This window comes from Anolis sagrei, chromosome 10, assembly GCF_037176765.1.
Source record: "Anolis sagrei isolate rAnoSag1 chromosome 10, rAnoSag1.mat, whole genome shotgun sequence".
NCBI classification, from domain to species: Eukaryota; Metazoa; Chordata; class Lepidosauria; order Squamata; family Dactyloidae; genus Anolis; species Anolis sagrei.
Genome location: NC_090030.1, coordinates 21739804 through 21766330, shown reverse-complemented (window position 1 = coordinate 21766330; position 26527 = coordinate 21739804). Strand labels below are relative to the sequence as shown.

At 42.5% G+C, this 26527-nt stretch overlaps 2 protein-coding genes across 2 annotated transcripts; both read right to left on the bottom strand.

The window, feature by feature from the left end:
• Window positions 1–6038: 6038 nt before the first annotated feature.
• Window positions 6039–13505, bottom strand: LOC132762885 (nuclear cap-binding protein subunit 2-like). Its single transcript, XM_060756108.2, has 4 exons — window positions 13382–13505; window positions 9260–9441; window positions 7737–7875; window positions 6039–6455 (listed from the first exon to the last, which is right to left on the bottom strand). The coding sequence occupies exons 1-4, from the start codon at window positions 13466–13468 to the stop codon at window positions 6357–6359; spliced, it is 507 nt and encodes a 168-aa protein (XP_060612091.2). The 5' UTR covers window positions 13469–13505; the 3' UTR covers window positions 6039–6356.
• Window positions 13506–18588: 5083 nt separating this feature from the next.
• On the bottom strand, window positions 18589–26527 carry LOC132762886 (nuclear cap-binding protein subunit 2). The gene is made up of 4 exons (XM_060756109.2): window positions 26401–26527; window positions 22498–22679; window positions 20287–20425; window positions 18589–19005 (listed from the first exon to the last, which is right to left on the bottom strand). Exons 1-4 carry the CDS (start codon window positions 26485–26487, stop codon window positions 18907–18909), a joined length of 507 nt encoding a protein of 168 aa, XP_060612092.1. The 5' UTR covers window positions 26488–26527; the 3' UTR covers window positions 18589–18906.

The following is a 26527-nucleotide window of genomic DNA, read 5'->3' as shown; positions in this document are numbered from 1 at the left end:
CAAACTTGGGCCCTCCAGGTGTTTTGGACTTCAACTCCCACAATTGCTAACAGCCGGTAGGCTGTTAGGAATTGTGGGAGTTGAAGTCCAAAACACCTGGAGGGCCCAAGTTTGCCCATGCCTGCTCTATTTATTTTGGAAAGACAACAAACAGCCTCCTTTTGCAACAAGGAAGCATGGCTGAGCTCCCAGAACTACATTTCCCAGCATGCCCTGCCTCTGATGCAAGCCCTCCCTGGCTGTCATCAGCACATGCCTTTGAACCTGGGAAGCCTCCAAGGAAGAAGCCAAACGGGTTTGTTTCCATCTGGCCTTCTTTTCCCCCATGTTAACAAATAGGGTTGCTATGAGACTTTAGATTATAATAGTTTTGTAGTTTGTTTATTCCAGTTGATAGTAGATTTTTAGAAAAGCCAATGGGATTCTGGACTAAATAGCCCAGTGTCCAGATCAAGGAAAGTTATGATGCTCCTCTCTTCTGCTTTGGAATAATAATAATAATAATAATAATAATAATAATAATAATAAATTGTCGAAGGCTTTCATGGCCGGAATCACTGGGTTGTTGTAGGTTTTTCCGGGCTGTATGTCCATGTTCTGGAGGCATTTTCTCCTGACATTTCGCCTGCATCTATGGCAGTGGTTCTCAACCTTCCTAACGCTGTGACCCCTTAATACAGTTCCTCATGTTGTGGTGACCCCCAGCCATAAAATCATTTTCGTTGTTACTTCATAACTGTAATTTTGCTACTGTTATTAATTGTAATGTAAATATCAGATATCCAGGATGTATTTTCATTCACTGGACCACATTCGGCACAAATACCCAATACGCCCAAATTGGAATACTGGTGGGATTTAGGGAGGGGTTGATTTTGCCATTTGGGAGTTGTAGTTGCTGGGATTTATAGTTCACCTACAATCAAAGAACATTCTGAACTCCACCAATGATGGAACTGAACCATACTTGGAACGTAGAACTTCCATGACCAACAGGAATTACTGAAAGGGTTTGGTGGGCATTGACCTTAAGTTTGGGAGTTGTAGTTCACCTACATTCAGAGAACACTGTAGACTAAAACAATGATGGATCTGGACCAAACTGGGCATGAATACTCAATATGCCCAAATGTGCACACTGGTGGAGTTTGAGGAAAATTGACTTTGACATTTGGAAGTTGTAGCTGCTGGGATTTATAGTTCACCTACATAGAGCATTCTGAACCTCACCAATGATGGAACTGAACCATACTTGGAACATAGAACTTCCATGACCAACAGAAATTACTGAAAGGGTTTGGTGGGCATTGACCTTAAGTTTGGGAGTTGTAGTTCACCTACATCCAGAGAGCACTGTAGACTAAAACAATGATGGATCTGGACCAAACTGGGCATGAATACTCAATATGCCCAAATGTGAACACTGGTGGAGTTTGAGGAAAATAGACCTTGACATTTGGAAGTTGTAGCTGCTGGGATTTATAGTTCACCTACATAGAGCATTCTGAACCCCACCAATGATAGAATTGAGCCAACCTTCCCACACAGAACCCCCATGATCAACAGAAAATACTGTATTTTCTGATGGTCTTCGGCGACCCTTCTGACACCCCCTCGCGACCCCCACAGGGGTCCCGACCCCCAGGTTGAGAAACACTGATCTATGGCAAGCATCCTCACAGGTAGTGAGGTCTGTTGGAAGTAGGAACATGGGTTTATATATCTGTGGAATGACCAGGGTGGGACAAAGGACTTTTGTCTGCTGGAGCTAGGCACATCAAATCACTGTTGTAGGTTTTTCCGGACTGTATGGCCATGTTCTGGAGGCATTTTCTCCTGACGTTTCGCCTGCATCTATGGCAAGCATCCTCAGAGGTAGTGAGGTCTGTTGGAAGTAGGAACATGGGTTTATATATCTGTGGAATGACCAGGGTGGGACAAAGGACTTTTGTCTGCTGGAGCTAGGCACATCAAGTCACTCTCAACAAAAGATTCCCCCCAGGCACTTTCAAAGCCATTAAATGCTAATCAAGGTGTTCAGTTGAAACATTCACAGCAGACAAAAATCCTTTGCCCCACTCTGGTCATTCTATAGTACATTTTGCGATAAGTTTTCAATTAATCTTTCATCAAGTCTCAATCAATTCAACCTGGTTTGTGGCAGCAAGAAAAACAAAGTTTCTGGAGTAGAACAACTACGGTACTTTCAAAGTAAGGACTGCACAATTTAACAAGAAATAAAACTTTCAAACCCGGAATAGAACATTTTTCAAATTTTGTTATATACTGTTATGATGATTATTTCGCCAAAGGAAGTGGCATTCCTGATAGGAACTGACACCTGGGTCTCCAATCCCAGCTATTGCAACAAGTTGTTAGTCACAGTATTTATTATTATTATTACTATTGACACAAAAGCACAATACGTCACAGCAAACGAGATTTCTATGCTGGATTTCGTATGACAAAATCACAAGTCGAACACTTCCCAAGCGTCTAGGACTGTGTGATGTATTTTCAAATGATGTGCACAGATCCAAGGTAGCCTTTTGTAGTTGACAGATTGTGATTTTGTCGATGTTTATTGTTTCCAAATGCCGGCTGAGATCTTTTGGCACGACACCCCGTGCGCCAATGACCACTGGGACCCCCTGTACTGGTTTATGCCAGAGCCTTTGCAGTTCCATTTTGAGGTCTTGATAGCGGCTGAGTTTTTCCTGTTATTTTTCCTCAATGAGACTGTCACCCAGTATGGCAACATCAATAATCCAGACTTTTTTCTTTTCCACAATCGTGATGTCTGGTGTATTGTGTTCCAAAACTGTCAGTCTGGATTCGAAAGTCCCACAGTATTTTTGTATTTTTGCATGTTCATTTTCTACTACCTTTGCAGATTTATGATCCCACCAATTCTTTTCTGCTGGCAGGTGGTACTTGTGACATAAATGCCAGTGAATCATCTGGGCAACAAGGATGATAAAAACATCAAAACATCCGGGCGTCCCCTGGGCAACATCCTTGCAGACGGCCAAGTCTCTCACATCAGAAGCGACTTGCAGTTTCTCAAGTCGCTCCTGATACAACAACAACAAAAAAAATCTGGGCCACACAGTTGTGTCTTTGTTTGTAGTCTGTCTGTGCGATTTTCTTGCAACAGCTGAGATGGTCCATGATTTCATCAACTTCCTTGCACAGTCTGCATTTTGGGTCATCCGCTGATTTTTCAATCCTGGCCTTAATTGCATTGGTTCTGATGGCTTGCTCCTGGGCTGCAAGAATCAGGCCTTCTTCTGTCTCCTTCTTCAGGATTCCATTCATGAGCCATCACCAGGTCTTCTTGTCAACTTTTCCTTCAATCTTCTCAAGGAACTGCCCATGGAAGGCTTTGTTGTGCCAGCTATCAGCTCTGGTATGGAGTGCAGTTTTCTTGTACTGACTCTTTTTCTGCTGTGCTTTGAGGAGTTTCCGATTATTGACTTCAGTTAAAGCAGGTTCTTGGCTTTCCTTGACATGTTCTTTTTCGACTGCTTGTTTGACTTGTAAAAGTCCTCTGCCACCATACTTTCTAGGCAGATAGAGCCGGTCAACATCACTGCGAGGATGTAGTGAATTATGAATAGTCATGAGTTTTCTAGTTTTTCTGTCCAAATTGTCCAGTTCTGCCTGTGTCCAGTTTATGATGCCAGCAGTATGTCTTATGACAGGTATGGCCCAGATGTTTATGGCCTTGATGGTGTTGCTTCCATTGAGCTTGCTTTTGAGAATTTTTCTGACCCTTTGAATGTATTATTATTATTATTATTATTATTATTATTATTATGTGTATTTATACTCCACCTTTTCTGTCCACAAAGGAGACTCAAAGCGGTGGTCCACTTGCCCCCAAACCATGTCACTGCAGAAGCCAACAACATCCAGAAGAGGTGGCAACTTTCATTCCAATGTGGGGAAGTGGTAGAACTAAGATTGAACTGACATTGGAAATGTGATATTTTTACTACAGCGCTGTTCAGCAGTGGAACTCTCTGCCCCAGAGTGTGGCAGAGGTTCCTTCTTTGGAAGCTTTTAAACAGAGGCTGGATGGCCATCTGTCAGGGGTGCTTTGAATGCAATATTCCTGCTTCTTGGCAGAATGGGGTTGGACTGGATGGCCCATGAGGTCTCTTCCAACTCTATTATTCTGTGATTCTAATCTCCCAAAGGCATCACTGAGCAGCATGGCCACCTGCCATGGAAGCTGCAGTCCAGGAATTTTACACTGGTAGCCTTTTGAGAGACTGCCAGAGGGCCCTTCGCCTCCAAAGGAAGAATCCTGTTTGCGCCGGATTCCCAGACATTAGTTCTCCCTCCTTGAAAACGATCTACCTCATTAGTTAATGAAGAATGGGCACATCTATGGGTTGAACATTAACAGTGGAGGCGTTTGAGGACAGCCTCCCTCAATCTCTGTGCAACTAGTGGAAGACAGAGCGCCCAGGCCAATAAACAACATGGAATTTCCTGGAAAATTAATTGCTAATGGGGTTGGAGGGGAGGGAGATGAGAAAAGGCTGATGCAAGAACCCAGAAAGGGCAAATCATATTCAGACAGTAGCCTTAGGGAATTTCCTGCTGGCAAACATCTTCCATCTGGTTTTTGTGCTTAAATACTTCTGCACGCCGCTCCAACACGAAAACAAACAGAAAATTCAAACATTGTTTCAGCTTAAATAACATGGGGAGGCAGAAATGTATGTGTCCCACTGAAGGAAATGAATCTGCACAGGTCAAAAGCTTAGTAGACTCAAAATGCACCAATTCAGAGAGATTTCACCCAAACCTTTTTCCCTCCAAGAGCTGTACCACAAAGGAATACATTGCTGCAGAGGGTGCTGGGGCCTCCACCTGTGCAAGTCCTTCAACAGAAACTGGATGGGCCTCTTTCTGGAATGCTCTAGGAATGAATGGTGGAATGGGGATAGTCTAGATAGCCCTTGGGGGCCCCTTCCAGCACTGAGATGCTAGAGTAGTGTTTCTCAACTTTCCTAATGCTGCGACCCCTTAAAACAGTTCATGTTGTGGTGATCCCCAACCATAACATTATTTTCATTGCTACTTCATAACTGTAATTTCGCTACTGTTATGAATCGTAATGTGAATATCTGATATGCAGGATGTATTTTCATTCACTGGACCACATTTCACACAAATACCTGATATGCCCACATTTGAATACTGGTGGAGTTGGGATTGATTTTGTCATTTGGGAGTTGTAGTTGCTGGGATTTATAGTTCACCTATAATCAAAGAGCATTCTGAACTCCACCAACAATGCAGTAAAACCAAACTTGGGACACAGAACTCCCATGACCAAACAGAAAATACTGGAAGGGTTTGGTGGGCATGGACCTCGAGTTATGGAGTTGTAGTTCACCTACATCCAGAGAGCACTGTGGACTCAAACAATGACAGATCTGGACCAAACTTGGCATGAATACCCAATATGCCCAAATTTGAATGCTGGTGGGGTTCTGGAGGGAGGGTTGATTTTGTCACTTGGGAGTTGTAGCTGCTGGGATTTATAGTTCACCTACAATCAAAGAGTATTCTGAACTCCACCAATGATGGAATTGAACCAAACTTGGCACACAGAACACCCATGACTAACAGAAAATACTGGAAAGGTTTGGTGGGCATTGACCTTGAGTTTGGGAGTTGTAGTTCACCGACATCCAGAGAATACTGTGGACTCAAAAAATGATGGATCTGGACCAAACTTGGCACAAATACTCAATATGCCCACTGGTGGGGTTAGAGGAAAATAGACCTTGACATTTAGGAGTTGTAGTTGCTGGGATTTATAGTTCACCTACAATCAAAAAGCATTCTGAACCCCACCAACGACAACTCTGAAAGCCCCTCGTGACACCCCCCCCCCCCCCCCGGGGTCCCAACTCCCAGGTTGGGAAACACTGTGCTCGGGTTTCATGACAGCCATTGCTGTGCTCCTTCTGTTGCACTTCTCTCCCTGATCCCAGACAGGTCACAATCGGCAATAATACTGTAAAATGTCATTTATTGGGATTCTCTTGCTGTTAGAAAAACAAAACCAGTATAATCCAGTAGATGGCGGGAATGGCAGTTACCGCAGAAGGGCAGCAAATACCCTCCCCAGTCTCCTTGTAAATCAATTACCAGCAACACTTGTCCTCTTGGGATTTCAACACGAGCAAAACGGGTCCGCAACGACACGTTATCCAGCATGAAAGGGCCCTGAGATGCCAGAAATGCAGGTGGCATTTTCCAGAAAACCATCTTCTTCCTCTGAATCCTGCCTTCTTCCTGACTCCCATCCTCTTCGATGACCCCTGAAGCTGTCAATAGATGGCGGTCTGTTGGTTCATCTTTTCCATTTGAATGATCTTCCCAAAGCCACCTCTCCCCACGTCGTAGTCCCTTCGGTATTCGTCTCGGACCTAATGCAAGCCGAGAGAGATATCACACAAGCCTATTACGGCGACAAGGATACAGGAATGCATGGCTCTCAGCTCATTTCACCAACATGAGACACCAAACAACCGGCAGGAAAGACAGCTACAAACATGCTTAAACTTCACCCATTTAAAACAATTAGTGAAGATAAAATCATTGCAAGTTCATTAAAAGATCCCCTTTCACAGCCTAAGTACAGGTTATTAGAGATAATAACATCACTCCAAATTCTATGCAAAAGAACATTACTTAAACTAATAAAAAGGATAGGTTTTTTTCTCTCTGCTGATTTTTGGAATAATATTCTATTATGGTTCTTCTTGTGTCAGTTGGAGCTAGATCTATACTACTATATAATGCAGTTTCAGAAGGTAGATTAACAGCATTGAACTAGAGTATATGAGTCTACACTGCCATGTAATCCAGTTCAATGTGTTAAACTGCCTTCTGAAGCTGGATGATATGGCAGTATAGAGCCAGCTAGGTCAAAACAAGAAAACATAATGCATCTGATTGTGCTGGATCTCTGATATATTGTTTACTGGTTAAGCTTGTCGATGCCATGTCTTTAAAATGCTAATAAAAAAGCTGAAGAGTGCACCATATATACTCAAATATAAGCCGAGTTTTTCAACCCTTTTTTTTGCCTGGAAAAGCCCCTCTCAGCTTATACTTGAGTCAAAGTTATTTATTATTTTACTCGTTGTTGTTGTTGTTGTTATTATTACATTTATAATTTTACTCCATTATTATTTATTATTTTACTCTATTATTATTATATTTATATTATTTTACTCTATTATTATTTTATTATATTTATTATTTTATTACTTTTATTATTTTACTCTATTATTACTGTTATTATTAAATTTCCATGATTTTATGCTATTATTATTTTTATTAAATTTATTATTTTACTCTCTTCATTATTATTGGAAGGATACGTAAGCATATTTACATTGAAGGAGATTTAATCAAAGTTGGACAGTCTTGTCTTAAATTACAATTTTATGCAAATATTCAAAGACATTTAATGTACTGATGACTCAATTCATGTAATTTTATTGGTATCTATTTCTATTTTGAAATTTACCAGTAGTTGCTGCATTTCCCACCCTCGGCTTATACTTGAATCAATACGTTATCCCAGTTTTTTTGTGGTAAAATCAGATGCCTCGGTAATATTTGGGTCGGCTTATACTCGAGTATATACAGTAATTGTTTTCATTTCTGCAGACATTTCGGATGGCACAAGAGGTCCCTACCTGGCCCCCTGTTTTGCCGCGACCGAACTGGCGACCCTCCTTGAAGCCAGCGTCCCAGTCTGTCCGGATGATACGGTCGTCCAGCCGGGTCCCATCGATGAAGCGCATGGCATGCTCCGCTTCAGCTCTTGTGTAGTATCTGTTGTGTTGGCTTAAGGGAGACTCCAGGGAAATCTCGAAAGGAAGAGGAGCAGAGAAAGGCCGAGGAAAAACCCACCCGAGAGCTGGGCTCCAAAGTGTCTGCACCCAGTACTTCAAGATCCAGTACTGTGATACTAACCAATGAACATTTGTATGGTCAATGTGATCCCAGTGAACAGGACCTTTAGGCCACTGATGACAAAATCCCAGAAAGCTGGCCAATTGCAACATTTACACTTGCCTCAAGCAGACAAGAGTTCTTTCTCCCACCCTGGACATTGCTCCACAGATATATAAACCTCACTTGCCTTATTTCCAACAGACCTCACAACCTCTGATGATGCCTGCCATAGATGTGGGTGAAAGGTCAGGAGAGAATGCTTCTAGAACATGGCCAGACAGCCCAGAAAACTCACAGCATCCCAGAAAGCTGTTTCTTTTAAGGACTCCACAGAATCATAAGAATTAGAAGAGACACCAGGGGCCATCCAGTCCAACTCCTTTCTGTTTCCATGCAGGAAAAGCACAATCAAAGCCTTCCCGACAGATGCCCATCCAGCCTCTGTTTAAAAATTTCCAAAGAAGCCCCCACCGGACTCCGAGGCAGAGAGTTCCACTGTTGAACAGCTCTTCACACAATTAGGAAGTTCGTCCTAAGGTTCAAGCTGAAAATAATTTGGTCCCAAGGAACCCCTGCATAATGATTATTGCCGAAGTCAAGCCTCAGCTAAAATTATTAAAGGCCCAAATTGCACACCTGGGTGATTGCCATTGTGACACTTCTGTTTTATGTTGCTACACAAACTGTTCCAGGTACCAAACTATTTAAAATATCCTATAAAACAGGCCTGGGCAAACTTCAGCCCTCAACGTGTTTTGGACCAACTCCTACAATTCCTGTTAGAAATTGTGGAAGTCCAAAACACCTGGAGGGCCAGGTGCTCATACCTTCTATAAAAACTACCTTCTGGCTATGTTAAATAAGGTATATATGAAACATAAAATAAATTTCACGTTTAGACTTGGAATCCAGCTGAATTGCCTTAGTTCAATGCTAAGGAGTCACGGGAGCTGTAGTTTGACAAGGCTTGAGCTTTCTCTGTCAAAGAATGCTGATGCCACCAAACTATAAATCCCAGGATGGCATAGCATTGTGTCATAGCCATTAAATGAGAGATGGGATGCGACCCCTCAAAGAGGAGCTCCTGAAGCAGCTTCCCCTCATGCATACCCTAATTCTGATGAGGAAATTTAGCACCAAAAGGTGAGCATTAGATTTGAGTAAATAGGGTATGTGTGTGGTTCATTTTTTGAAAGTGTAGACTTATATGGTCAACCAATGGAATTCACATCTTGCCAACAGCAACGCAGGTCAAGGATACTCCACAAAGCAGAAGCCACAGGGTGTCTTCTTGAGCTTGTCCAGACCCATGACGATGCGCTTGACGTCCCCGCACTTGGAGAAGAGCTCGTGGATCTGCTCCTCCGTGGTGTAGAAGGAGAGGTTGCCTACGTAGAGTGTGGTGGAGGCCTTCAGGGCCTTCTCCTGCAGGTAGCAGCTTCCCTGGAAACAAAGCAGAGGGTAGAGGCACAGAGTCAGGGTCACACGCCTTACCAGAGATGGACCTCACGTTGAGGCCTAGTCATAGGTTCAGCCTCAGAAGAGAAGGCTGAAAGAAGGGGACAGAGAAGGCAGGGTTACATATCTGATTCCCTTCAGCAAGCATCTAATGACAGATTTTTTAGCCATCAAATTTTATTTTATTTATTTATTTCATATACTTGTACGCCGCCCTTCTCACCCCCGAGGGGGGACTCAGGGCGGCCTCACAGCAAACACCATTCAGTGCCATCATAATGATAAGAACAATCAACACATTCATTAAAACAAAACATTAAATAAGTAGGTGTTAAAACACGTCAATTAAAATCTCGGTCCGGGTCAATTCATTGTCACTTCAAAATTGCTTATGTCTTCTTCATACAAGCCACTGTTCAATGGTCAAATGCAAGGTCCCACAGCCAAGTCTTGAGTTTCCTTCTAAAGTACAGGAAGGAGGTGGCCAGTCTGATGTCTTTGGGGAGTGAATTCCACAGATGGGGAGCCACTGTTGAGAAGGCCCTGTCTCTCGTCTCCACCAATAGTGTTTACGACAGCAGTGGGATTGAGAGCAGGGCCTCTCCAAGTGATCTTAAACTTCGTAATGATTTGTAGTAGGAGATACGTTCAGACATGTAGTCTGGGCCAGAACCGTTTAGAGCTTTAAAGGTTAAAACCAGCAGTTTGAATTGTGCTCGGAAGCTGATCAGCAACCAGTGTCTCGGTTAACAAAGAAATTATAGCAATGTTTGTATATCAAAAGTCTGTGATAAGGAAGAGGGACGAGGCTTCCTTTCTGCTGCTCTAGAGACTAGGACCCCTTCCACACAGCTGAATAACATCCCACATTATCTGGTTTGAACTGGAATACATGGCAGTGTTAACTCAGATAACCCAGTTCAAAGCAGATATTGTGGGATTTTATGCCTAATATTCTGGGTTATATGGTTGGGTAAGTTCATCCCAGGAAACACTCAAACAAAAAATTTATTTATTGATTAATTTACTATACTTCTTCCCTGCTCTCTCTTACCTCAAGGGAGACTCAAGAGCAGCTTACAGTTTGGCAGAATTTAATGCCACAATATACATACAAAAAACAATATGGAACATAATCAACTAAAATCAATAAACAATACAAATTAAACTATTAAAACATTGTACATGTATAGATGATAAAACATTGAACGTTGCACGAATCCCATAGTCATCATACAGCTGGTTCACTGATGGGCTGTGTTCCTGAAACATTCTCTCCTAACATTGTGCCTACATCTATGGCAGGCATCCTCAGAGGTTGTGAGGTCTATGGAAACTCTGAAGATGCCTGACATAGATGCAGGTGAAACGTTAGGAGAGAATGCTTCAGGAACATGGTCATACAGCCCAGAAAACTCACAACCACCCAGTGATTCCAGCCATGAAAGCCTTCGATAATACATTGCTTCGTTGATGTTTACATCATGATATGGTGTTATACTGTAATTCTGTCAGTGGATATCAGTGGATATCAGTTCAGGAACAGATATAGCTTTATTTGTATATATAATTGAGATATTTCTACCCCACCTTTCTCCTCAAGTGGACTGAAGGCGGCTTACAACAAAATAAAAACATACAGTAAAAAGTTAAAACATGGTTAAAAGCACATATTCATAAACCTGTTACCATTTCCCCGTATAAAACCCGTTTTATATACAAATTATAAACCTTAAAACTCAACCCAGCCCTGACAAATACTGTCTTTAGTTAAAGGCTTTCTTAGGCTTCTTCCACACAATCCTATATCCCAGAATATCAAGGCAGAAACTTCCACAATATCCGCTTTGAGTCCACATTCTGATCATGTGGGATTTTCTGCCTTGATATTCTGGGATCTTCCGGGGAGGGCCTCTTCTCAGCCCCACCTCCGTCTCAAGTGCGGTTTATGGGGACGAGAGAGAGGGCCTTCTCAGTGGGGCCGCCCCGTCTCTGGAACGCCCTTCCAAGGGAAATAAGACAGCCTCCATCCCTCCCCTCCTTTCGTAAGAACTTGAAGACCTGGTGGTTTCAACAAGCCTTTGAAAATGACCAGTTCTATCTCAGCCCTACGCATTGTCTAATACGGCCTTATTCTTCCTACCAGTTACCCAGATTCTTTCCTCTAATCGGCCCCGGAATGAACAGCCACAGACCTAATATTATTGTTGCCTGCCATAGCATTGCACTTAATTCCTGGCCATCCTATAATTTTTGGGCTTGCACAAAACTTGGCTCGGCCTTTTAAATTTTTAATTGCCTTGAACTGGCAGGATTACTTTTAATATATGTGTGTTATGGCGACAAATTTTATGCTTATATTTTGTTTTGTTCATCTTATGGTTATGTTGTTTTTACTTTGTATGTTTTGTGATGTTGCCTGGGAACCGCTCTGAGTCCCCTCGGGGAGATGGAGCGGTGTATAAATAAAGATGATGATTATGATGATGATTATTATTATTAAAGGGCTGTGTGTAAGGGCCCCCAAGTAAGAGAAATCAGCCACAGCAGAGCACTTGATGAACCAACCTGGACACAGCGTATCATTGGAGAACACAGAAATGCTGGACCACTCTCACAACCACCATGTCTGACTACACTGGGAAGCCATTGAAATCCACAAGCATGTGTACAATTTTAACAGAAAGGAGGAAACAATGAAAATGAACAAAATCTGGTATTAAAAAATTCTAAAATCATAACAGTAAATAAAGAGCAACACTCGGAAAGCAGGGAAATACCAGACAATAATCAATCAGGGCCAGCTAACAACCAGGTACAGTGAAGACATCTGCCCTTGCGCTGTGCTACTCTGCTGCTGAGTATGCATGCCCAGTGTTGAACACATCTCACCACGCTAAAACAGTAGATGTGGCTCTTAATGAGACATGCCGCATTATCACGGGGTGTCTGCGCCCTACACCACTGGAGAAATTACACTGCTTAGCCGGTATTGCACCACCTGACATCTGCCGGGAAGTAGCAGCCAATAGTGAAAGGACCAAGGCAGAGACATCTCCAGCTCATCCCGTTTGGGTATCAGCCAGCACGTCAACGACTTAAATCAAGACATAGTTTTCTTAGATCTACAGAGACACTCGCTGGAACACTCCAGCAAGCGAGAGTCCAAAAGTGGCAGGCTCAAACCCAGCACCTCAATTCATGGTGATACCAGATGAGAGACTCCCCCCTGGGCACACAGAAAACTGGGCAACTTGGAAGGCGCTGAACAGACTGCGCTCTGGCACCACGAGATGCAGAGCCAACCTTCAGAAATGGGGCTACGAAGTGGAATCCTCGAAGTGCGAGTGCGGAGAAGAACAAACCACTGACCACCTGCTGCAATGCACCCTGAGCCCTGCCACATGCACAATGGAGGACCTTCTTGCGGCAACCCAGAGGCATTCCAAGTGGCCAGATACTGGTCAAAGGACATTTAACCAAATACCAAATTTGCAAAATCTGTGTGTGTTTTCCCCCCTTTTTCTTTTTAATCTGTGTGTTCGTTTTGCTCTGTTAGAATTGTAATACAATGGTTGCTGATGACACGACAAATAAATAAATAAATAGCTAACACCTTTCAGCAAAGGATCCCCCAAGCAGGAGGCAGCCAGGCTTTGGAGTTGCAAAGCTATTTCATGCTAATCAATGTGGCTAATTGCAACATTGACATTTGCTTCAACCAGAGTTCTTTCTCCCACCCTGGACATTCCACAGATATCTAAAACCCACTTTCCTTGTTTCCAACAGACCTCACAACCTCTGAGGATGCCTGCCATAGATGTGGGCGAAACGTCAGGAGAGAATGCTTCTGGAATATGGCCAGACAGCCCGGAAAACTCACAACAACCCATCAAGGAAGCAAACAAGAGCCCCCTTCGCCCACCTTGAACCGCTGGTCCCGGTAGCAGCTGATCTTGCAGTGCGAGTCGCTGTTGAGGCCGCTCAGAGTCGTGCTGAGGATGCTCGACATCTTGGGCCGCCGGTGATGGCGTCACTGGCCCTCCACCCGCCGTCGCAAAGAACACGGAGGAACCCATTGGCTCTCGCCGCTGTCGCTCAAAGCAAGCGCCCACCTTCGGTGACGTCACACTCACTTGCGAGGGGGCGGGGGAAGGGAGAGTAGGAGGGAGGTGTGTTTTCTCTCTGATTGGCCCGCGCGATAAAGTGGGCGGGGCGACATTTAGGCGGGATTCTTATTGAACAGCTTCTTTCAAGGAGATGCCTCCATGTTGTTTCACCTCAGCCTGACCCCCATCCATACTTCTGGCTTCCTGTAAAGGAGCGCTTCAGTCAGAAAGTGGTTTAAATTTCAACATATGTATTTATAACACAACACACACACAGGGTTGTGTTAAAAAGGCGGTTATTTCCCCACCATCTGCTGAAAATCCCCTTTTTTGGCTTTTACAACCACAAAATCATAGAATCAAAGAGTTGGAAGAGACCTCATGGGCCATCCAGTCCAACCCCATTCTGCCAAGAAGCAGGAATATTGCATTCAAATCACCCCTGACAGATGGCCATCCAGCCTCTGTTTAAAAGCTTCCAAAGAAGGAGCCTCCACCACACTCCGGGGCAGAGAATTCCACTGCTGAACGGCTCTCACAGTCAGGAAGTTCTTCCTCAGGTTCAGATGGAATCTCCTCTCTTCTTGTTTGAAGCCATTGTTTTGCGTCCTATTCTCCAGGGAAGCAGAAAACAAGCTTGCTCCCTCCTCCCTGTGGCTTCCTCTCACATATTTATACATGGCTATCATATCTCCTCTCAGCCATCTCTTCTTCAGGCTAAACATGCCCAGCTCCTTAAGCCGCTCCTCATAGGGCTTGTTCTCCAGATCCTTGATCATTTTAGTTGCTCTCCTCTGGACACATTCCAGCTTGTCAATATTTCTCTTGAATTGTGGTGCCCAAAATTGGACACAATATTCCAGGTGTGGTCTAACCAAAGCGGAATAGATGGGTAGCATTACTTCCCTAGATCTAGACACTATGCTCCTATTGATGCATACACAACTCCACGAAATACACAACTCCACAAAATACACAACTCTCATTCGCTCTAGTAAACCGAATACTAAAAGGGTTCAATGGAAAGTTTAAAAATGTCCTTGATAGAGAAATACATAGTGCAAATGGAATAAAAAATAAACCTCAAATGTTCCAAATGTTAACAGAATTTCTGTCAGGAAACGCCTCAAGGCCCCGACTGAATCAATCCTATTGACATAAATACAACAGCCATTAATAATAATAATAATAATAATAATAATAATAATAATCTATATAAATAAAAATATAATGTAATGCTCTTTTGTGAGATTAACAGAACTCAAAAACTACTGGACAAATTGACACCAAATTTGGACACAAGACACCTAACAACCCAATGTATGTCCTTCACTAAAAAAAAATTGATTTTGGAGTTGTAGTTGCTGGGATTTATAGTTCACCTACAATCAAAGAGCATTCTGAACCCAACCAACAATGGAATTGAACCAAACTTGGCGCACAGTTCTGCCATGACCAACAGAAAATACTGGAAGGGTTTGGTGGGCAGTATCCTTTGGTTTTGGAGTTGTAGTTCACCTACATCCAGAGAGCACTGTGGACTCAAACAATGATGGATCTGGACCAAAGCATACATGAGTACTCAATATGCCCAAATGTGAACACTGGTGGAGTTTGGGGAAAATAGAATCTTGACATTTGGGAGTTGTAGTTGCTGGGATTTATAGTTCACCTACAATCAAAGAGCATTCTGAACCTCACCAACAATGGAATTGAACCAAACTTGGCGCACAGTTCTCCCATGACCAACAGAAAATACTGGAAGGGTTTGGTGGGCAGTGTCCTTTGGTTTGGGAGTTGTAGTTCACCTACATCCAGAGAGCACTATGGACTCAAACAGTGATGGATCTGGACCAAACTCTACACGAATCCTCCATATGCCCAAATGTGAACACTGGTGGAGTTTGGGGGAAATAGAATCTTGACATTTGGGAGTTGTAGTTGCTGGGATTTATAGTTCACCAACAATCACAGAGCATTCTGAACCTCACCAATGATCGAATTGGGCCAAACCTCCCACACAGAAACCCCATGTGGGCCGCAGCAAGGCATGGCAGGGGACAGCTAGTAATTACTATTTTTATATCCCACCTCCATCTCAGGCCAAGCCCAATCCCACAGAGTTAAAATCATAGCATGTAAAAATATAACAGTGTAAGACAATGGCACTCCATGCAGTCATGATCTTGGAGGTGTCTCCGGACAACGCCAGCTCTTCGGCTTAGAAATGGAGATGAGCACCACACTACACTGGACTTAATGTCAGGGGAAAACCTTTACTTTAACCTAAGACAACATAAAACAACATTTTTTTATTTTTTATTATTATATCTATATCTAGCTGGGAGACACAGATATCAAATTTATTACTATTATTTATTATTATTATTTCTATATATCTAGGAGGGAGAGGCAGGTAACACATTCATTATTATTATTATTATTATTATTATTATTATATCTATAGCAGAAAGAGGCAAGCAATAAAGTCACAATTATAATATCTATATATCTAACAGAGAGAGGCAGGTAACAAATTTATTATATTTATTATTATTATTATTATTATTATTATTATTATTATATCTAGATCTATATCTAGCAGGGAGAGACAGGTAATAAATTCATTATTGTTATTATAATTATATTATCTATATCTAGCAGGGAGAGGTAGGTAACAAATGCATTATTATTATATCTGTACCTATTAGGAAGAGGCAGGTAGCTTTTTTATTAATACTATTATTAATATTATTATATTTATATATCTAGTAGGGAGAGGCAGGGAATAAATTCATTATTATTGTTGTTATATCTATATATCTAGTAGGGAGAGGCAGGTAACAAATTCATCATCATCATTATATGTATATCAAGTAGGTAAAGGCAGCAATAAATTCATTATTATTATTATTATTATTATTATTAATATATCTAGTAGAGAAATTATGATGATTATTATCATCATTATTACTGTATTATTATATCTATATCTATGGAACTTCATATGTGAATAAACCTATGTTGTTGAAATATTTATCTTCTGCCTTTCAACCCTTTTATGAGTCTTGCCAAAACAGCTGCCTAATTCAACATTAACAGAAAAAAACAAATTAATTAAAATTACTTTAGAGATGTCTTTGGAAAGATAATAATAATAATAATAATAATAATAATAATAATAATAATAATGAAGATAATATAGTTCCTTTGTCATTGCAGAAGCCAACAACATCCAGAAGAGGTGGCAGCTTTAATTCCAATGTGGGGAAGTGGTAGAACTACGACTGAACTGACATTGGAAATATGATATTTTTACTACAGTCTCCCAAACACATCACTGAGCAGCGTGGCTTTCTTCCATGGAAGCTGCAGTCCAGGAATTTTACATTGGTGGCCTCTTGAGAGACTGCCAGAGGGCCCTTTGCCTCCAAAGGAAGAATCCTGTTTGCACTGGATTCCCAGACATTAGTTCTCCCTCCTTGAAAACGATCTACCTCATTAGTTAATGAAGAATGGGCACATCTATGGGTTGAACATTAACAATGGAGGCATTTGAGGGCGCAGCCTCCCTCATCTCTGTGCAACTAGTGGAAGACAGAGCGTCCAGGCCAATAAACAACATGGAATTTCCTGGAAAATTAATTGCTAATGGGGTTGGAGGGGAGGGAGATGAGAAAAGGCTGATGCAAGAACCCAGAAAAGGCAAATCACATTCAGACAGTAGCCTTAGGGAATTTCCTGCTGGCACACATCTTCCATCTGGTTTTTGTGCTTAAATACTTCTGCAGGCAGATCCAGCATGAAAACAAACAGAAAAGTCAAACATTGTTTCAGCTTAAACAACATGGGGAGGCAGAAATGTATGTGTCCCACTGAAGGAAATGAATCTGCACAGGTCAAAAGCTTAGTAGACTCAAAATGCACCAATTCAGAGAGATTCCACCCAAAACTTTTTCCCTCCAAGAGCTGTACCACAAGGGAATACGTTGCTGCAGAGGGTGCTGGGGCCTCCACCTGTGCAAGTCCTTTAACAGAAACTGGATGGGCCTCTTTCTGGAATGCTCTAGGAATGAATGGTGGAATGGGGTTGGACTAGATAGCCCTTGGGGTCCCCTTCCAGCACTGAGATGCTATGGCACTGTTTCTCAACTTTCCTAATGCTGCGACCCCTTAATACAGTTCATGTTGTGGTGACCCCCAACCATAACATTATTTTCATTGCTACTTCATGGATTCCCCGGTGGCACAGTGGGTTAAACCCGTGCCGGAAGGACTGAAGACCGACAGGTCGCAGGTTTGAATCCGGGGAGAGGCGGATGAGCTCCCTCTATCAGCTCCAGCTCCTCACGCGGGGACATGAGAGAAGCCTCCCACAAGGATGATAAAAACATCAAATCATCCGGGCGTCCCCTGGGCAATGTCCTTGCAGACGGCCAATTCTCTCACACCAGAAGCGACTTGCAGTTTTTCAAGTTGCTCCTGACATGACAAAAAAAATGCTACTTCATAACTGTAATTTCGCTACTGTTATGAATCATAATGTGAATATCTGATACGCAGGATGTATTTTCATTCACTGGACCAAATTTGGCACAAATACCTGATATGCCCACATTTGAATACTGGTGAAGTTGGGATTGATTTTGTCATTTGGGAGTTGAAGTTGCTGGGATTTATAGTTCACCTATAATCAAAGAGCATTCTGAACTCCACCAACGATGAAACTGAACCAAGCTTGGCACGAATACTCAATATGCTCAAATGTGAACACTGGTGGAGTTAGAGGAAAATAGACCTTGACATTTGGGAGTTGTAGTTGCTGGGATTTATAGTTCACCTACAAGCAAAAAGCATTCTGAACCCCACCAACGACAACTCTGAAAGCCCCTCGTGACCCCCCCTCCTGGGGTCCCAACTCCCAGGTTGGGAAACACTGCGCTCAGGTTTCATGACAGCCACTGCTGTGCTCCTTCCGTTGCACTTCTCTCCCTGATCCCAGACAGGTCACAATCGGCAATAATATTGTAAAATGTCATTTATTGGGATTCTCTTGCTGTTAGAAAAACAAAACCAGTATAATCCAGTAGATGGCGGGAATGACAGCTACCGCAGAAGGGCAGCAAATACCCTCCCCAGCCTCCTCGTAAATCAATTACCAACAACACTTATCCTCTTGGGATTTCAACACGAGCAAAACGGGTCCGCAACGACACGTTATCCGGCATGAAAGGGCCCTGAGATGCCAGAAATGCAGGTGGCATTTTCCAGAAAACCATCTTCTTCCTCTGAATCCTGCCTTCTTCCTGACTCCCATCCCCTTCGATGATCCCTGAAGCTGTCAATAGATGGCGGTCTGTTGGTTCGTCTTCTGCATCTGGATGATCTTCCCAAAGCCACCTCTCCCCACGTCATAGTCCGTCCGGTATTCGTCTCGGACCTAATGCAAGCCGAGAGAGATATCACACAAGCCTATTACGGCAACAAGGATACAGGAATGCATGGCTTTCAGCTCACTTCATGAGACACCAAACAACCGGCAGGAAAGACAGCTACAAACATGCTTAAACTTCACCCATTTAAAACAATTAGTGAAGATAAAATCATTGCAAGTTCATTAAAAGATCCCCTTTCACAGCCTAAGTACAGGTTATTAAAGATAATAACATCACTCCAAATTCTATGCAAAAGAACATTACTTAAACTAATAAAAAGGATAGGTTTTTCTCTCTCTGCTGATTTTTGGAATAATATTCTATTATGGTTCTTCTTGTGTCAGTTGGAACTGGATCTATACTATTATATAATGCAGTTTCAGAAGGTAGGTTAACAGCATTGGACTGGAATATATGAGACTACATTGCCAAGTAATCCAGTTCAATGCTGTTAAACTGCCTTCTGAAACTGGATGATATGGCAGTATAGAGCCAGCTAGTTCAAAACAAGAAAACATAATGCATATGATTGTGCTGGATCTCTGATATATTGTTTACTGGTTAAGCTTGTTGATGCCACATCTTTAAAAAGCTAATAAAAAGCCTGAAGAGTGTCCCGTATATATTCTCTTTTTTTAGCCTGGAAAAGCCCCCTCAGCTTATACTCGAGTCAAAGTTATTTATTATTTTACTCTGTTATTATTATTATTATTATTATTATTATTATTATTAAATTTATAATTTTACTCCATTATTATTTATTTTACTCTATTATTATTATTATTATTATTACATTTACATTATTTAACTCTATTACTATTTTATTACATTATTTTATTACTTTTATTATTTTACTCTATTATTACTGTTATTATTACATTTTCATAATTTTATGCTATTATTATTTTTATTACATTTATGACTTTACTCTCTTCATTATTATTGGAAGGATACGTCAGCACATTTACATTGAAGGAGATGAGAATAATAGTTGAATCAAAGATGGACAGTCTTATCTTAAATTACAGTTATATGTAAATATTCAAAAACGTTGAACCTACTGATGCCTCAATTTATGCAATTTTATTGGTATCTATTTTTATTTTGAAATTTACCAGTAGTTGCTGCATTTCCCACCCTCGGCTTATACTTGAGTCAATACGTTATTCCAGTTTTTTATGATAAAATCAGATGCCTCGGTAATATTTGGGTCGGCTTATACTCGAGTATATACAGTAATTGTTTTCATTTCTGCAGACATTTCGGATGGCACAAGAGGTCCCTACCTGGCCCCCTGTTTTGCCGCGGCCGAACTGGCGACCCTCCTTGAAGCCAGCGTCCCAGTCTGTCCGGATGATACGGTCATCCAGCCGGGTCCCATCGATGAAGCGCATGGCATGCTCCGCTTCGGCTCTTGTGTAGTATCTGTTGCACTGGCTTAAGGGAGACTCTGGGGAAATCTTGAAAGGAAGGGGATCAGCGAAAGGCCAAGGAAAACCCACGCTCCAAAGCGTCTGCACCTAGCACTTCAAGATCCAGTATAGTGATACTAACCAATGAACAGTGATGCATTTGTATGGTCAATGTGATCCCAGTGAACAGAACCTTTAGGCCACTCATGACAAAATCCCAGAAAGCTGGCCAACTGCAACATTTACACTTGCCTCAAGCAGGCAGTTCTTTCTCCTACCCTGGACATTATTCTGCAGATATATAAACCTCACTTGCCTTATTTCCAACAGACCTCACAACCTCTGATGATGCCTGCCATCAATGTGGGAAAAATGTCAGGAGAGAATGCTTCTGGAACATGGCCAGATAGCCCAGAAAACTCAAAGCATCCCAGAAAGCTGTCTAAGAGTTGGAAGAGACACCAGGGGCCATCCAGTCCAACTCCCTTCTGCTTCCATGGCCTTGGATGGTCTTCCTGACAGATGGCCATCCAGCCTCTGTTTAAAAGCCTCCAAAGAAGAAGCCCCCACCGGACTCCGAGGCAGAGAGTTCCACTGTTGAACAGCTCTTCACACAGTTAGAAAGTTCGTCTTAAGGTTCAGGCTGAAATAATTTGGTTTCAAGGAACCCCTGCATAGTGATTATTGTCCAGGTCGACCGTCACCTGAAATTATGAAAGCCCCAAATTGCACACCTGTGTGATTGCCATAGTGACACTTTTGTTTTTTGTTGCTACACAAACTGTTTCAGGCCCCAAACTATTTTAAATATCCTCTAAAACAGGCATGGGCAAACGTCAGCCCTCCAGGAATTTTGGACTTCAACTCCCATGATTCTTAACAGCCGGTAGGCTGTTAGAAATTGTGGGAGTTGAAATTCAAAATATCTGGAGGGCCAAAGTTTGCTCATGTCTGCTATAAAAACTACCTCCTACCTATGTTATATAAGGTATATATGAAACCTAAAATAAATTTCATATTAAGACTTATTCTCACCTCCAAGATCTGATTTTGTACAGGCAGATGCCCTCAAAATCCAAAACACTTTTGGCAGATTTATGCATTCATAGAAGCCCCATCCTAAAAGCCCCACAGAAAATTGGAAGAGATATTTATTGGCTTTTTAAAATCCCACCTTTCTCTCAATATACAGACTCAAGGGGGAAATGACAATGCAGATGAAATAAACACATGTAAACATAGCTAAACAAGCAAAATGCACAGTGAGGCGATAGACTACCCTAATCCATGATGCTAGCTGGCTGTATGCAAGATTAAAAACTAATAATAAAGAAATAATAATGCTGAGATTTAATCACACAGCAATCTATATGGGTATATACTTATAGAAGAATATATATTATATTTGGGTATGGGCATACAATAATGTATACATATTGTATTGACTTGAGTCTCATGAGCCATCGAATGTAATGCGCACAATTTTCTAAACCATGAAACAAAAAAAGTATTTGCTGCCAAATGTAATGTGCAGTCACAAAAGTGCCCTTTGTCATTTGGCCCAAAAAAGTATGCATTACAGTCACTGCCTGCTTAGAATCCCTTCTTTAAAACACAAAAGTGTTAAGACAGTAAATCTTCCAGCAACGGGGAAAAAACTCAAAACTTTGGGATGCATCTATGCTATAGAATGAATCCAGCTGAATTGCCTTGGTTCAATGGTATGGAGTCATCAAAGCTGTAGTTTGACAAGGCTTGAGCTTTCTCTGCCAAAGAATGCTGATGCCTTACCAAACTACAAATCCCAGCATAGCATTGCATCATAGCCAATAAATAAGAGATGAGGTCCCTGAAAGAGGAGTGCCCGAAGCAGCTTCCCCTTTGGCTTTGACTCAGCACTAAGATCACCGTATGACACAAATCTCATGCACACCCTAATTCTGATGAGGTAATTTAGCCCCAAAAGGTGAGCATAGGATTTGCGTAAATAGGGTGTGTGTGTGTGTGTCATTTTTTGAAAGTGTAGACTTATACGGTCAACCAAGGGATCCACATCTTGCCAACAGCAACGCAGGTCAAGGATACTCCACAAAGCAGAAGCCACAGGGTGTCTTCTTGAGCTTGTCCAGACCCATGACGATGCGCTTGACATCCCCGCACTTGGAGAAGAGCTCGTGGATCTGCTCCTCCGTGGTGTAGAAGGAGAGGTTGCCCACGTAGAGTGTGGTGGAGGCCTTCAGGGCCTTCTTCTGCAGGTAGCGGCTTCCCTGGAAGCAAAGCAGAGGGTAGAGGCACAGAGTCAGGGCCACACGCCTTAACAGAGATGGACCTCATGATGAAGCCTAGTCATAGATTCAGCCTCAGAAGAGAAGGCTGAAAGAAGGGGACAAAGAAGGCAGGGTTACATATCTGAAAAGAAGAGGGACAGGCTTGTTTTCTTGCTGCCCCGGAGACCAGGACTCAATGGAGCCATGGGTACAAATGGCAAGAAAGGAGATTCCACTTGAACATTAGGAAGAACATCCTGATTGCAAAAGCTGTTCAACAGGGGAACTCCATGCTTCAGAGTACAGTGAAGGCTCCTTCTTTGGAGGTTCTTAAGGGTTGGACTGGATTGCCCTTGAGGATCCCTTCCAACTGTATGATTCTATGATTCCCTTCAGCAAGCATCTAATGACATACTTTTAGCCATCAAATTTTATTTCATTTATTTATTTCATATACTTGTACCCTGCCCTTCTCACCCCCAAGGGGGGACTCAGGGCGGCCTCACAGCAAACACCATTCGGTGCCATCGTAATGATAAGAACAATCAACAAATTCATTAAAACAAAACATTAAATAAGTAGTTGTTAAAATCCACCAATTAAAATCTCGGTCAGTACATTGTCACTTCGAAATTGCTTATGTCTTGGCCAGAGTAAAGAGAGGAGGTGCCAGGGGACAGTCCTATCTTGTCTCCTGTAAATGTCATCAGCTGGGGACCCCTCCCCCCAGCATCAACTGACGCTCTGGGTCAGAGTGAAGTGAGAGGGGGACAGGGACAGTTACATCTTGTCTCCTGTGCTATGCTAACAATATAATATAATATAATATAATATAATATAATATAATATAATATAATAATTATATATATATATATATATATATATATATATATATATATAATATTTACAATATTATAATGTAATACAATATAATACTCCTACTAATATTTATTTATCGTGTCATCAGCAACCATACCATTATACTACATTTCTAACAGAACAAAACAAATGCACAGATTAAAAAAACAAAAACAAAAAACACAGATTTTGCAAACTTGGTAGTTGGTTAAATGTCCTTTGACCAGTATCTGGCCACTTCTGGTGTTGCCGCAAGGAGGTCCTCCATGGTGCATGTGGCAGGGCTCAGGTTGCATTGCAGCAGGTGGTCAGTGGTTTGTTCTTCTCCGCACTCGCATGCCGTTGATTCCACCCTGTAGCCCCATTTCTGAAGGTTGGCTCTGCATCTCGTGGTGCCAGTCTGTTCCGTCTGTTCAGCGCCTTCCAAGTCGCCCAGTCTTCTGTGAGCCCAGGGGGGAGTCTCTCATCTGGCATCACCCATGGATTGAGGTGCTGGGTTTGGGCCTGCCACTTTTGGACTCTCGCTTGCTGAGGTGTTCCAGCGAGTGTCTCTGTAGATCTAAGAAAACTATGTCTTGATTTAAGTCGTTGACATGCTGGCTGATACCCAAACAAGGGATGAGCTGGAGATGTCACTGCCTTGGTCCTTTCACTATTGGCTGCTGCTACTACTAATAATAAAATATTATAATTATATATTTATAGTACACTAGTTGCACCTGCCACGCGTTGCTGTGGCCAACCTTCCCTGCCTCTTTGTCTCCTTTCTTTCTCTCCTTTCTTCCTTCCCTCTTTCCTTCCTTCCCTCTTTTTCTTTCCCTTCATCTTCCTTCCTTCTTTGTTTCTTTTCCCACTTACTTTGCTCTTTGGTTCCATCCTTCCTTATCTCTTACCTTCCTTCCCTTCTTCCCTCTTTCTCTCTTTTGTTCCTTCTCTCCTTCCTTCCCTCTTTCACTTTTTTATTCCATTCTCTACTTCCTTCCTTCTCTACCTTTCTTTCTTTCCTTCTCTCCCTTCTTTCCCCTTTCTGTGTATGTGTTTTGTGTGTGCATAGGTGTGTGTATATATTTCTGAATATATGTGGTTTTGCACATGTGTTGTTTTTGGCTTTTTAAGTCTCTTCTGCTGTATTTTTCTGTGTTTTTATGAGTGATAGTCACTTATTGGCTTCACCAGTGTCTTGTGTCCAAATTTCATGTCAATTCACCCAGTGGTTATTGAGTTATGTTAATCCCACAAACAAACATTACATTTTTATTTATATAGATGTAATATTACTAATAATACAGGGTTAGTCAAAATGCATAGGCCAATAAGCCATTCAATTGAATGGCTTATTGGCCTATGCATTTTGACTAACCCTGTACTACATGCTCTGGTTACATCCCGCTTAGACTACTGCAATGCTCTCTTTGTGGGGTTGCCCTTGAAGACGGCCCGGAAGCTTCAATTGGTCCAGCGTGCGGCAGCCATGTTACTAACAGGAGTGGGACGCAGGGAGCATACAACGCTCTTGTTGTACCAGCTCCATTGGCTGCTGATTTGCTACCGGGCCCAATTCAAGGTGCTGGCATTGGCCTATAAAGCCCTAAACGGTTCTGGTCCAAGATACCTATCTGACCGCATCTCGGCCTATGAGCCCACGAGGACTTTGAGATAGTCCGAGGAGGCCCTGCTCTCGATCCCGCCTGCTTCACAGGCACACCTGGAGGGGACGAGAGACAGGGCCTTCTCGGTGGTGGCGCCTCGGCTGTGGAACACCCTTCCCGTGGACATCAGACTGGCTCCTTCCCTGATGATATTCCGCAGGAAATTAAAGACGTGCCTGTTCAAGAAGGCGTTCGAACAAGAAGTGCAATAATTGGTAATGACGACAGGAATGGAACAACGGAAAGTGATACTGGATTGTGGTTTAACGATGAGACGATGCGAATGGCTTTTTGTATTATTGATATTGATATTATTGATGTTGTTGATGACGATGCTTTTGTTATTGCTAGATTGATTTTAGACTGTGTCTTGTAATTCGCACCCTGTCCTCTCTATGTTGTACACCGCTGTGAGTCGCCCCCGGGCTGAGAACAGCGGTATATAAGCACAGTAAATAAATAAATAAATATAATGGTATAGTACAATATACTATACAATGGTAGGTGGAGCCCCCGGTGGTGCAGTGGGTTAAAGCACTGAGCTGCTGAGCTTGTTGATCGAAAGGTCACAGGTTCGATTCCGGGGAGCGGCGTGAGCTTCCGCTGTCAGCCCTAGCTTCTGCCAACCTAGCAGTTCGAAAACATTGAAATGTGAGTAGATCAATAGGTACCGCTCCGGCGGGAAGGTAACGGCGCTCCATGCAGTCATGCCGGCCACATGACTTTGGAGGTGTCTACGGACAACGCTGGCTCTTTGGCTTAGAAATGGAGATGAGCACCACACCCCAGAGTCAGACATGACTGGACTTAATGTCAGGGGACTACCTTTACTACCCATAGTACAATATAGTAATATTTAATACTGATATTGTACTATGCTAATGATATCATATATTGTATGTATATATATCTTGTGAGCCGCTCTGAGTCCCCTTCGGGGTGAGAAGGGCAGCATATGAATGCTGTAAACAAACAAACAAATTTCAATATTGACATTTGCCTCAACCAAACAAGAGTTCTTTCTCCCACCCTGGACATTCCACAGATATCTAAACCCCACTTTCCTTGTTTCCAACAGACCTCACAACCTCTGAGGATGCCTGCCATAGATGTGGGCGAAACGTCAGGAGAGAATGCTTCTGGAACATAGCCATACAGTCCGGAAAACCCACCACTACCCATCAAGGAAGCAAACAAGAGCCCCCTTCGCCCACCTTGAACTGCTGGTCTCTGTAGCAGCTGATCTCGCAGTACGAGTCGCTGTTGAGGCCGCTGAGAGTCGTGCTGAGGATGCTCGACATCTTGGGCCGCCGGTGATGGCGTCACTGGCCCTCCACCCGC